The sequence below is a fragment of the Castor canadensis genome, chromosome 16, assembly GCF_047511655.1.
Source record: "Castor canadensis chromosome 16, mCasCan1.hap1v2, whole genome shotgun sequence".
NCBI classification, from domain to species: Eukaryota; Metazoa; Chordata; class Mammalia; order Rodentia; family Castoridae; genus Castor; species Castor canadensis.
Genome location: NC_133401.1, coordinates 30,473,922 through 30,487,161, shown reverse-complemented (window position 1 = coordinate 30,487,161; position 13,240 = coordinate 30,473,922). Strand labels below are relative to the sequence as shown.

The 13,240-nt window shown below is 41.9% G+C and overlaps 1 protein-coding gene across 1 annotated transcript; it reads left to right on the top strand.

The window, feature by feature from the left end:
• Positions 1-800: 800 nt before the first annotated feature.
• LOC109678790 (uncharacterized) lies at positions 801-13,002 on the top strand. Its single transcript, XM_020154232.2, has 6 exons — positions 801-1,040; positions 2,026-2,130; positions 2,969-3,007; positions 3,767-3,893; positions 4,278-4,376; positions 4,959-13,002. Exons 1-6 carry the CDS (start codon positions 1,014-1,016, stop codon positions 6,077-6,079), a joined length of 1,518 nt encoding a protein of 505 aa, XP_020009821.2. The 5' UTR covers positions 801-1,013; the 3' UTR covers positions 6,080-13,002.
• The last annotated feature ends 238 nt before the right edge of the window (positions 13,003-13,240 follow it).

Below are 13,240 nucleotides of genomic sequence, written 5' to 3'. Positions count from 1 at the left end.
GGAGCCAGCTTAGGGTTAGCTGATCTGCATATCTGCACCAGTTTAGAGTTAGCTGATCTGCATATTGGCACCAGCTTAGGGTTAGCTGATTTGCATATCTGGCACCATATGGTATGTGTTTACATCATAGGGCTTTCAAGTGCACACAATATTATTTTCATATAAGTTTTACAGTGTATTATATTTTTATATAATTTTCAATATGCTTAATGCAAACCAAACATAATACTCATAACACTTATGGATTTGAGGACTCTTGCCCTGCCTGACTGGAACTTGTATAGTCCTTCAGAAGACAAAGGGCCCAAATGAGTGTGAAGTGAAGGAGGAAAGTTAACAGTTGGAATCCCTATCTCTTTTAGAACCTGTATCCCAAATTTGGAACCTTTTCTCATTCTTCTACATCAGGCATTGCTTCACCACCGTTGTCTTTTATGCTGGGCATCCCTTGACAAGGAAAATTTTGGGATGTATATATGATTCGCCCCACGGAAACCACTTTCTTGTGGTTCTGAAGATATATTTCAAGTCCTTCAGAGAAGGAAAGACTGGAGTAGTATCTTCTCAGGAGAACTGAAGGGCCTATCTTCAAAAACCGACAGCCTCGGTGTGAATCCAACAGATGTTCTTCACTCAGATTCCCCTCCATCTCTGCCTCTGCAGCCATGCCCACTTCCTCCGAGTTTGACGCTGTTAGAACTACGTTACCCAGAAGGCGCTTGGCCGAGCGGCTACAGCGCTTAACCAATGAAAATGGATGATTTCGCGCGCACAAGCGGCTGTGGGCGGGACTTCCGTCGTAACCTGGCAGAGCTTATTTTCGCCGCTGATGAGTGGGTTCATTAGGGCAGAGGAAAGTTGGTTCTGTGATGAGGTGGCAAGAGCGGAAAGACGCCAGAGGAGGAAAGCTTTGTCCTTTCCCACGGAGAGAGGCCGGAGACCGGATATGCCGCCCGCGGTAACCCGCGCCAGGCCTCGATTAGGAACCGCGTTGTCCGCAGAGTCCAGCGGGGATGGCTGAGCTCAGGAACTCGGCTCAGGTAGGCTCGGTGTCCCATAGGACACCTAAGTGAGGGATTTGTTCGCGTCCCCGCACGCCAAGGCCGGGTCCGGGGTAGTGGGGCCCTCATAGGTGGGACCCCTGTTTCTGCCATGTGTGTACCGAGGTGTGGGAGAGTAAGGCAGACGGACTGCTAAGAAAGACGGTAGAGAAAAAAAGGACCATCTCAGTATTCGTTTGTGTTTTCAGTATTTTCCGAACATCTGGAAGGATGGAGGTAGGGGAGTTCGTGCAGGGAGCACATTTCAGGGAGATTAGGGTTGGGGTTTTGCACATGGTGATCCTGAGATGTCCCCGAATGAGTGTGTCACATGGGCAGTTTATTCCTTCCCAGCTGGAGTTCTGGGGAGGGATCTGGGTTGTGAATAACTTAACGGATTATTTAGTGGAGGCCTGGACCAGGACAAGGACTGGGACTGATGTTTAGGAGGGAGAGTCTTAAGGTTTTTATTTCAGATGGGCCTGGAGGGTGGAAGTGCATTCAGAGGGGTGGGGTCCTGCGGTCTGAAGTGGTTCTGGCTCGTGTCTGCAGGAGTGGACAGACTCAAGACTGCGATGGATACCCACGTGTTGGGTGGTATAGATTTGCCTCTCCAGGCTCAGCAGGCAATGGTGTACACTTTCTGTGGATGAAAGGAAAGGCCAGCCAGGCTGATGGAGCAGCCTCTTTGGTGCTACATTCCTCAGCCTTACTGGCAAGAGGGATGATCACCTGCCCTAATAGAAGGTCCCTCCAGCAGAATTGCCTTCTGGTGGCAGGAGTATGGCACGTGTATGGCAGGCATATGGCAGGCGTGTGGCAGGAGTGTGGGAGGAGTATGGCAGGAGTATGGCAGGCTTATGGCAGGAGTATGGCAGGCAGCTACTTGGTTTTCTCGTGCCCCTGCCCTTTATTTATTAACTTTTTAACTTACATAGTAAGTACCTATTTACATGCTAATTGATCAAGGTTCCTACATACACAGGGGCAATTAAAATGGCATGGATTGAACAGGACACCCTGCGCGACGCCCGCACTGAACGGACGAAGGGAGGTGCGTCCCGAGGCGGGAGAGGAACCCCTCCTGGAGGTAATGGCCCGGGAGAGGCCGGGAAGGAGAGAAAGAGAGAAAGAGAGGGCCCCCGTCTCTTGGCTGAAAATGAGATGGTGGCTTATGCCTATAATCTTAGCTTCTTGGGAGGCTAAGATTGGGAATATCACTGTTCTAGGCCAGCCTGGGCAAAAAAAGTTTGCAAGACCCCATCTCAACAGAAAGAAATGGGCATGATGGTGCACACCTGTCATCCCAGCAGTAGTGAGAAGCTTAAAATAGAGGATCACAGAATAGGCTGGCTGGGGCAAAAAGTGAGACCCTATCTTCAAAATAACCAGAGCAAAAAACCCAACCCAAATCCAACCAACCCTGGGTGTGGCTCAAATAGTAGAATATCTGCCTAGCAAATGGCAAATCCCTCAGTTCAAACCCAGGCACCACCAAAAAAAAAATGGTTGAAAATGTATATTCAGTGTTTGATTAAAATCATGTCTTAAATGTCACATTTTTAGTTAAAAGGTATGTGTAAAAACCCCACATTATCAAAACCTATCAGTTTATTTACACCAAAACTGTTGACTAATTATGTGCACAATTAGGGTTTCTATGTAGTACTTAACACACAGGAATGAATTTGATACTCATTTGGGTGGGTGCCATTCTTATCCTTATGTTACATATGCTGACACTAAGGTGTAGGGAGGCTGAGTACTTGTGCAAGAACATAATACAGTTAGTAAGAGACATTACTGAGGACTGAAGCCCAGGTGGTAGGCAGCCAGGCACACCTGACTCCAGGGTGTGTGAAGCGCTTGGGCAATCCTTTGGGATGGCAACATCATTGCCTACTTCTTACAGCCTTGCTTTTCCATAGGTTCTTATGGCTGCAGAATCACTCACAGACCATGCAGAGGTAAGTTGAGGGTACCCCAGGTCTTACCCTCCTTGGTTCCCACTTACATAGTCTCTGGGATTACACTATAATCCTGGGACTCTTTGCTGTAGTGCATTGGGACTCTTTGTTTGGTCTTCCCCCCAGCCTTCCATTAGAGTTCGATAGAAGGAGGTCACACAATATCAGGTCCCTGAAATCAGATCAGGGATTAAAGTTCCCATTTATGGCAACTATTGGCATAGATTCAGAACATATTAAAGTTACAGTGAGCCAAATTAGAAAATGCATGGAGGTGAGATTGAGTTCAGGTAACCTTAGGTCTCCATTATATCTGGTGGAAATAGTGGGTGGCAGAAGTTAGGCTTGGGATTGTAGTTTTAGGAGTTGGCTCTTCTCAGATGTAAAGAGAGATGTGGTACAGACAGTGATGTGCATTTTAGGAGGGAATGTCAATAGATGACTTCAAAGTCCTTGTACTGGGGTGTAAGGGAAAGTGGTGAATATGGTCATATTTGGGTAACATGGTCTGGAAGGTCCCAGGTAAATTATCTGGCAGGGAAAGGCTTCCCCCTGCCTATTGTGTCCAAGTGCTAAGCACAGTGGTTAGTGGGACCTTGAGGAGAGAATGTGCATCACTGGCACCATGGCCTGGTATCTCCTCTTGAGGTTGGAGACTTGGGAGGAGCATGAAAAGGAATGGTTGTGGGGGAGGGGAATGATGCCAAATATCCCTGGTAAGGAAGCTACCTATCAGCTCAACTTTCTTCATTGTGGCAGGGCTGTGTGACCTTTGAGGATGTGGCTGTGTACTTTTCGAGGGAAGAGTGGAAACTTCTCAGTGATTCTCAGAGATTCCTATATCACAATGTGATGCTGGAGAACTTTGTGCTCCTGGCCTCTTTGGGTAAGGGTTTTCCACCCATCACAGCATTCTGGACTGGGCTCGGCTCTTCCTCAGCTGTATCCTTCCCCAAACCGGCCCATGGACACTGCTCCTAGTCCCAGAGTCCTGGAGTAAGTATTGTAGGTGATAGGCCTGGGGTGTGTAAACTACCACCTTCTGTCCCTGGATCAAAGCTATACATGAAAGGGCTTTGGAGCCAGAAGCCTTATAGTTAGCCTAATGGATCTCCTGCCTGTGCCAGGAATTGAGGCATTGATGTGGTCACTACTTGACTAAGTTGTTCCTTTAAGACAATCCTCCAATATACTTTGTTAATACCCACTTGTCATAGGGTGGGTCTCTCTGGCCCTATGTGGGCTGTTCACTATGCTGTCTTTCCCTTAGGACTTGCATCAGCTATGTCCTGTGAAATCACTCAACTGAAGTCCTGGGGAGAACCCTTCATGTCTACACAAGGAGTCATGACTCCAGACATGCTGAGAGGTACTTGGAGGGTGGAGCTGGGAGGAGGTATGAACATAGGATGGCTTCTTATCAAGAATCTTTCTAATAGTTCTGATGGCTTGGTGCCAAGATAAGGAGCCATGTCTGATTTCCATCTTTTCTTCCCCAGCTGGTTACTTATTACTTCCATTACTTCTAAGCCTCCACCTATCTGTCCTCCATTCCTTTACAGTCTCTCTAGCAGTGGCTTTACTTGATTTGTGTTATGAGGTGTTCACTTATCCCTGAATAGTCCTTGAACACAGGCTCTTCAGTTACAGTTGGTTTTTCTACACCTGGACATGGCCTTCTGCACTGTATTCTGCATCTCCAGCAGCTGAGGCCCCACAGAAAGCCATTTGCAGAGGATTATGTTGGGGACCTTACCACTCCTCCCTGTGTTCCACCCTTCCTTGTGTTGTCGCTCCCCAGATCTGTGAGCTTTCCAGGTTCAGCACTGAATAGTACACCCTTACACTCTCTCCTACCCCCATCATTCTTCCAGAAATGTCAGGCATTCATTTCTGGGTGTGTCTCACACAAAAGTCTACATGCACTTCATCAGCATTTCTCTGTGTTCAGGGTGTTGGCATGGAGCCAAAGCTGAGGAGGCACCTTTTGAGCAGAGTGTTTCTACAGAAGGAGTGTTTTGTGTCAACCTTCACCAAAACCAGAAAATGAGCCATGGAGACAAACCCTTAAAAAGAGAAGAGGGCAGGGCCTCAGTTTTAAAGAGCTGCAGAATCTTCCTGTCAGAGAAGCCTTTACAAAACAAGGAGGGTAGGAAGGATTCCCTGGCCAGCTCAGGTCTTCTCAAGTGCCACAGTGGAGGTGAGCCACCCAGGAACACTGAGCTCAGTGCAGCCTTTCACAGTGGAAAAAAGAACTACAAATGCAGTGAATGTGGGAAAGCCTTTGGGCAGAAATATTTACTTGTTCAGCACCAGAGACTGCACACTGGAGAAAAACCTTATGAGTGCAGTGAATGTGGGAAACTGTTTAGCCATAAATCAAACCTCTTTATACACCAAATAGTTCACACTGGAGAAAGGCCTTACAGTTGTAGTGAATGTGGAAAATCCTTTAGCCGAAATGCCGACCTCATCCAACACCACAGAGTTCACACTGGAGAAAAGCCTTTTACATGCAGTGACTGTGGAAAGGCTTTTAGGCATAATTCCACACTTGTTCAGCATCACAGGATCCACACTGGAGTAAGGCCTTATGAGTGTGGAGAATGTGGGAAATTCTTTAGCTTCAACTCCAGCCTCATGAAACATCAGAGAGTTCACACTGGAGAAAAACCTTATAAGTGCAGCGAATGTGGGAAATTCTATAGCCACAAATCCAGCCTTATCAATCATTGGCGAGTTCACACTGGAGAAAGGCCTTATGAGTGCAGTGAATGTGGGAAGTTTTTTAGCCAAAGCTCTAGTCTCATGCAACACCGAAAAGTTCACACTGGAGAAAAGCCTTTTAAGTGCAATGAATGTGGGAGATTCTTTAGTGAGAACTCCAGCCTCGTTAAACATCAGAGAGTTCACACTGGAGCAAAGCCTTATGAGTGCAGGGAATGTGGGAAATTTTTTCGCCATAGTTCCAGCCTTGTTAAACATCGGAGGATTCATACTGGAGAAATGCCTTATGAGTGCAACAATTGTGGGAAATCCTTTAGCCAGGATTTCAACCTAATTCAACACTAGAAAGGTCACACTGGAGAAAAGTCTTGAATGCTTCACATGTGGAAAAGCCTATGGCCACACTTCCATCCTCTTGTACCCTGGAGAGGTCTCAGTGCTGAGAGGTATTGTGAATGAAGTGATTGCGGAAAAGCCTTTATCCAGAAGTTGTCTCTGACTCAGTAATGGAAACATCATAACCTCGAGAGGCCTTATAAATGCAGTGAATGTGGAGAAAGGCTTCAGCCAGTGAACTAATTTCAGCCCTAAGAGTGAACTTGCTTTAAAACAGTCCTGAGAGTAGCATATGTGAAGGAGCCAGCACTTGGATATCACTCACGCAGACATGCACCGTGGGAACAGGATGAGAATTGCTGCCATCCTCCCATGAAGGTGACCTCTTTCTGAGTACTCTAGGGAGAGGGAGTCACACGGTTTTGTCTACACCTGTCTGGAGTGGAGTTTCCATCTCACTGAGTTTGGAGAAGGGGAGGAGGTGGTCTTGGTTCAAATGACACTTACTGTTTCTGTTCTTACTGATATTTTCCTGAATAAATATTTTTTCATTTGCTAAATACCTTTAGGACCATTTCCACAAAGGTCAATTGTGTTTTCATAAGTTTCGCCAATTTTGCTGGAGGACAGGTCCATAAATACTCACCCTCTCATGCTGGAAGTTGATCCACAATGTTTAAGTTTCTGAGAATTCAATAAGTTATATTCCAAATGACTATTTGTTTCACATTTCCTCCTGGAATATATCATATTACCAGTTTGAATCTTAGCTTGTCCTTTGTAAGTCGGGACATTTTAGCATTCTAGTGAGTACATAGTAGTATTTCATTGTGGCCTTAATTTGTATTTTCCTAATGAGTCAGTATTGAGCATATTTTGTGTTTGTCACCTATATGTCTTCTTGAGTGAAATGTCTCTTCATGTTTCTTGCCTATTTAAAAAAATTAATTGATTTCCTATTATTTTAAAATTTCTCAATATTTCTGGATACAAGTATCACCAATATTTTTTCACTGTCTATAGTTTTTGTTTTTACTTCTAAACACTATCTTTCCTAGAGCAGGATTTCTTAATCTTCACGAAGTTGAATTTATCCAATAATATGGAATGGTTTGGAAAATATTTCTGTAATATTTAGGGGAAACTCCTAGATTTGATTTCTCTTAATTAAAAAAAACTAAGAGAGTTAAAAAGTAACTCTTAACCATCTACTTTGGTAACAAAAACAATCATTATTCACCAAAGGAAAATATTTCCACTCTGTTACAAGCAGAATCATCTTATAAATGATAATTTTAAGATCAAAGTCTTTAAAAATATTTCAAAATATTCTATGATAATAGTAATAGATTATTCTTCCAGTTCCTTATAAAAATTAAAATTGCCTCTGTTTTATAGACTGAATATTCTCATAACTGAATGTGAACTAAGGTACAGCTTAAGAAACAAGCTGTGCAGAAAGTTTTCTGTAAGTATAAATATATTCAGTTACCTCATGTCTGATACCTAGTAATCAAGTTAAAGTATTTATTAGCATGTATCGACAGCAAAGTGGCCATAATCTGTATTAATGGTTAATAAAGGATGCACTACTTCTGTTGAGGGAAGGAAAGTTTGAATTCTGGGAGTTGTGCTTGCTGTACAAGTGCTCTACACCTGAACCACAACCTGGCCCCAAAGTAGTTAATTTTTTATTACAAAAAAGAATGCCCACATCTTTGCAATCTCACTTTTCATCATGATGAATGTATAATTCAGGACATTACTGTTTTAAGGAAGAAATCTGAATCATGGTGAATACACAGATCAACTGGGGGACAGGAGTCATGCCTGGGACATGCTAGTACATGGCAATGATTGTGTGTGCTCCGTGGACATCAAATGGCCTCACACAGAGGAGTGCACAGTAGGAATTCACTCTAGGTCTATCAGAGAGGACTTCTCAGAGATCTTACAGGACATTTGTAAATAAATGAAATCCTGCCTGGAAGAATCCTTATTATTTGTGAACAGTGTTCCTTCCCTGGTAAGGGAAAGGGAAGTATTTGATCAGTGTGGTCACTCAATTTAATTTTATACTTATGTGGGTTCCTTCAAGATACCCATAGTAAAAACTTTACTTTTTATACTATTTAAAGATGACAGGAAAAGTAGTAAATCACTAGTGAAATGAAAATAGGTTCCATTGCTACAACTTTAAGCAAAATAAGGGAATAAAGGCAACATCCAGACTCATCATCTTCATGAGGAATCACTATATGAAACAAAACAACAAAAATACATGTGAATAGAATTTGAAGTGGATTTTAAGAGTTTGCATAAACCAGGGAAATTGACAAGGTTGACATTACTGAAATATGGATCACTCAAGCCCTGAAACTCTTGCCTGTAATTCACAGGCAACAATGACTCAGTCTCTGCTCTGGGGTTCTGGGAAGACACAGGGAAGAGCTCCATGAAGAGTCCATACTCTCAGAGTAGAGGGTGCACATGATTTTCTGCAAAGTGTATGTTCATTTTTTTCATTTTGTATTTACAAGAATGGTGGGGAATAGATGTACTCAGTGGTGGGAGCCAAAGACCATAATCTCAGTACTCCTGGCTTGCTATGTCCAGAAGCATTTAGTTTGAACACTGTAAAGAACATGGTGTTTAGTAAGGTGCAGTTATATTTACATTGAGAGAGAATTTAATAGGAAGAACACAGGTGACATCAGGCATTGGGGCAAGATATACTTTTGTACACTTGGGGCAGGATACAGCAATGGGTTTGGTACAGTATGTATCCCTCTGCACAACCATCTAGCTGCAGTGATTTAGTTTCTATCAGTTACATCTATGTATTTAACAATCATTTATCTTTTATCTGTCATCTGTCTGTTATGATCAATCTATAGTCTATCACTTCTAGCTACCTATCATATGCAATTTTTTTAAATTCCTTCCCTAGAAGGATAATTTTTAAAAAATTATTCTTGAATTTCCAGAGATAAAGTCAAAGAATGTAACAGAAATTTGGAATGAAAAAGTACTTACAACATGTGGGTTTGTTTCCTGGGCAGTGGGTGTGGGACAGCCTCCATGCAGGCTTGCACAGAGGGCATCTGATCCTGAGATAAAGGTTTAGACTCCATGACCTCACCTCTTGTGGGAAGTGATTATCTCTTCACTGTAATTGAAGTGACAGTGTCTGCAGGGGACTGAGATCGTCTCTGAGAACGTGTGTGAACCAGGAAAGTTCCTAAACTCATTAAAAATGAATAACAAAGAGCCCCAACAGGAGTCTGGTAAAAGTTGGAGAAAGCCAACTTCTGAAGTAAGCAACACAATCCCCATGGAAGATGAGCAGAGATCACTGAGGCCCAGTAAGTGAAAGAAGAAAACTAAGAACAGCACAGCCAGGACTTTTAGAAGAATTCAAGTTTGTCTACTAAATGTGATTGGTTCCATTTCTGATGCATGTGGGTAGTACATTTGAGAAAGAGACAATGGGCCAGGCAAACTAGAAAGAGGATTCAGAGTGGTGCAAAGGAAAACTGTGTTGCCATAACTTCAGTTACCTCAATAAATATTTATTGGCACCTTGTGTGATTCGGGCAGGCTTGAGATAATAGCATGTGTCAGTGCTCACACCACAGATAAGAAATTTGCATACATAGAACTTGCACTGCATTTGATGGAAGCACAGAGTAGAAAATTCATCAGTAATATTAAGCAGCACAGGAAATGACAAAGCCCTCCTGAAAACAGAAATAAGATCATAATGTACACGATGAAAGTCAAGGGGGTGAATTGAAATACTATGTTGGATATCCTTTGTAGAATTCAAAATGATAGAGATGTATGAAGAAGTATTTTCTTCATGGTTGACATCTTTATTTTTTTATAAGAAAAACTATCATTTCATTAAGAAATCAAACAAGTATATTTGCAATGTTCATTTGTTATATAAACATGCTCTCCTGACATTTGAAGAAGCATTATTCCAGGAATTATAATTTTATAAGGGAGACAGTCAAACATTCCAAATATGTTTCTTTTAGAGAAAATGTATTTTGACAATGGCAAGAGCACTTAACACTGAGTACAATTCAACCTCTTCCTCCACCTCCATATGAATAAATTAATTGTATTCTTGTCACAAAATCCTAAGGCTTGGGTATAAATGAAAAATCAGTAGGATGTGTTTTGTGAGAAGAATAGTATATTTTAAAATAGAACCTCTTTGAGGATCTGAGTTAAAACACACAACACTGTCAAGAACTTTCAAATTCCCATCAGTATCAACATGAGACTCATCATCTCCTCAGAGGAAGACACAGGAGATTATCAAACCTTTTCAAGAGAGAAGATTGCTGAAAAGGGAATCTGTTGCAGAGCAGAGAACAATTCCTTAGAAATGAATGTTCAGAAGAAGTTAAATGAGACAAATGTTCCTCCACTAACAAATACTGTTCTTGTTCTACATGGGGAGAAAGGTCTAGCTATATAATGTGGGCAGTCAAAACCAGGTTTCATAGTCTGAGATGCACCTAACAGAACCTTCTCTCAGCATAATAGGAAACTTTCCAAGTGAAGCTACTTTCTTAATGACAGACGACTGCAGGTCTCTTGTAATGTCATGACCTATAGAGGAAGGTGTCTTCATTTATCACATTTTCAGATATTATATCATAATTCAAATTCAACTACCCGAAAAGACAGCAATGTAGAGGAAATTATCTTTAAATTTTATGGTAAGTCCTCCCTCTATGGACGAGAATCATTTGTGCGTCAATAGATTAACTAGCTGTGTGTGGTGGCTCCAGCCTGTAATCCTAGTTACTTGGGAGGAAGAGATCAGGAACATAGTGGTTCAAGGTCAGCCCCATCTCAACCAAATACTGGGCATAGTAGCAGGTGCCTGTCATTGCAGCTATTTGGGGAAGCACAAATAAGAGAATCATGGTCCATGCTGGCCTGGTCATAAAACAAGACCTATCTCCAAAAATAACCAGTTAAATGGGGAGAGAGTGGCTCAAATGTTAGAGCATCTACCTAGAAAGTCTGAGTAGTATGAATGACTTATTTTGTAGACATTTTTGTAATTAGCACAACTCAATTTTGATCTTGTGTCCTAAAAAGCTTTACATCATTTTTTAAAAATAAATACTGCAATTAGAGATGTGCCTCCAGTGATAGAGCACCTGCACAAGCCCATAACCCCAAGCTCAAACCCCCAAAATGTAAATAATTTAATAATTACTGGTGAAACATATAGTATTCCCTCTGCTGAAACGTGTTCCTACTACCATAAAAGCCATGACCTTGGGAAACTAAGGAAGAAACAACCACTGTTGTTTCCTGTCTGTCACTCAGCAATGGAATGAAAAAAGCACAGTAGATTATTATGTCCACTTTTCAGAAGCAGGGAGACACAAGACAGTGATTTAGGGCCTAGAGTCAGACAAACCATATAAGGCCCAGCATTGAGCAGAATAGCACAGCAGTGAACCACAGGCCAGTGACTATGATTGAGGCATTTGGACCTGCCTTGCCTCAAGTACAGGCTGCCCATCCCAACAGGAATGAGCTAACTTCTTAGGCACACCACAAGTCCACCCTCAACACACCAGTGTCATCTGTGACAACTTGGACCTGATACACTCTCTAGTGCTGAGACAGTGACAACATACCAGACTCAGACTTGAGACAAATGTTGACTTTGTTCATCACCTACTGTCGAAATAGAAGAAGTGACCACAAGCCCACAGAACATGATGAAATAACCCTGCTCAGAGCTTCAGGAATGATGCCACAAGGACAGACAGCTGCAGAGACTGCAATAGACACTTGATCCTTGAGTGCACCTAAAAATTGAAGCATCAAAAGTGACCATGGAAACAGTAAACACTGGGGAAAAAATAAATGCATTTCTGTATAGTGAGATGGACGTGAACATTTGAGGGCCAGGGACAGAATGTTGTAGTTTAGAATAGAGCACAATTTAAAGCCTGACTTCTCTACAAAAATATACATTATGGTCTTTAGACATTTTTTAAGTAGGTAAAATAAGTAAATAAATGAATAGAACTTGCATAAATATTTGGGATTTCACATGATGACATAGCAAATGATACTTTTACATATTATATGGGTTTTTTCAGAGATTTTATGGTCATTTTGGTTTCTGGTTTAGTTGGATTGGGTTTGTGAGAATGGAACTTGCTATGTAGGTCAAGCTGAATTATATAGACTGGATGAATCTTGAACTTATCAACCTTTTCAATCTGGCTCCTGTCAAATGAGAAGTTTCAAAGCAACAATAAATGTGCTCAATTTTCTAGGGAGGAGTAGAATGTAAAACTTTTTAAAAAATTAACTCTCTACAAGTCTTATACTTTCATATAGGTGAACTTTAGTAATTAACATTGTAGACTTCTCTTATCCAAGGGGGATATGATCCAAGACACCCCCTCCTTGGATGTTGGAAACCATAGACAAAAATGTTACTGTTGTGTGAATTCTCCAGAGTGACCAAAAAGAAACATCTGCCCACGAATTAGCAATGCAGGGGCAGCCCAAAGAAGGATTTGGATAAGTCCATAGTGCAGAGAGAATGAGATTTATTGAGGTTGCTCACAGTGCATTGATTCATAGGGGTAGCTGCTCCACTGAGATTCCCTCACCACTTGATTATGTGAGGTGGTGGGGTGATGAACCAGGGAAAGAAAGGTAATTAATTCATTTGTAATAGTCAGCCCTTGTTCATAGAAGACATGTTAACAATCTTCTTGCAAATTATTTCATTGGTTTCACGTATTCTTTTGTTTATGTTCTTGACTTGGCTGTAGGTGAATGCTGCTAGTTGGTCATCATGATAGCTCCTACCCAAAATAGCAACAGTGATATCAAACCAAGTGGGCCAATTTTCCCACTTTTGTCTTTTTTATCTCAACAGGAGCCACTAAAAAGGAAAGGTCTCCTGAGAGACAATATTGATTGAAAGTATGCCACAGAGAACCTGAAAATCTGTTGTCAAGTTGGAAATAAATTGAGGATACACCAGAAACTCAGGGAATATTGCCAGGGGAAAGGAACTCAGTTGGAAAGGAAAGTCATTGCACAATATTCATATAAAGCCATCATTCAGGAGATAGTAATCCAAACATTTAATGTTCAACAGAAATG

Bases quoted from the DNA above. Each gene is read 5' to 3' on its own strand.
- LOC109678790 (XM_020154232.2), top strand. From the start codon at position 1,014: ATGGCTGAGCTCAGGAACTCGGCTCAG. The intron at 2,131-2,968 runs GTAATGGCCCGG...GCTTTTCCATAG, and splicing joins GAGAGGAACCCCTCCTGGAG to GTTCTTATGGCTGCAGAATC. The intron at 3,008-3,766 runs GTAAGTTGAGGG...TCATTGTGGCAG, and splicing joins CACTCACAGACCATGCAGAG to GGCTGTGTGACCTTTGAGGA.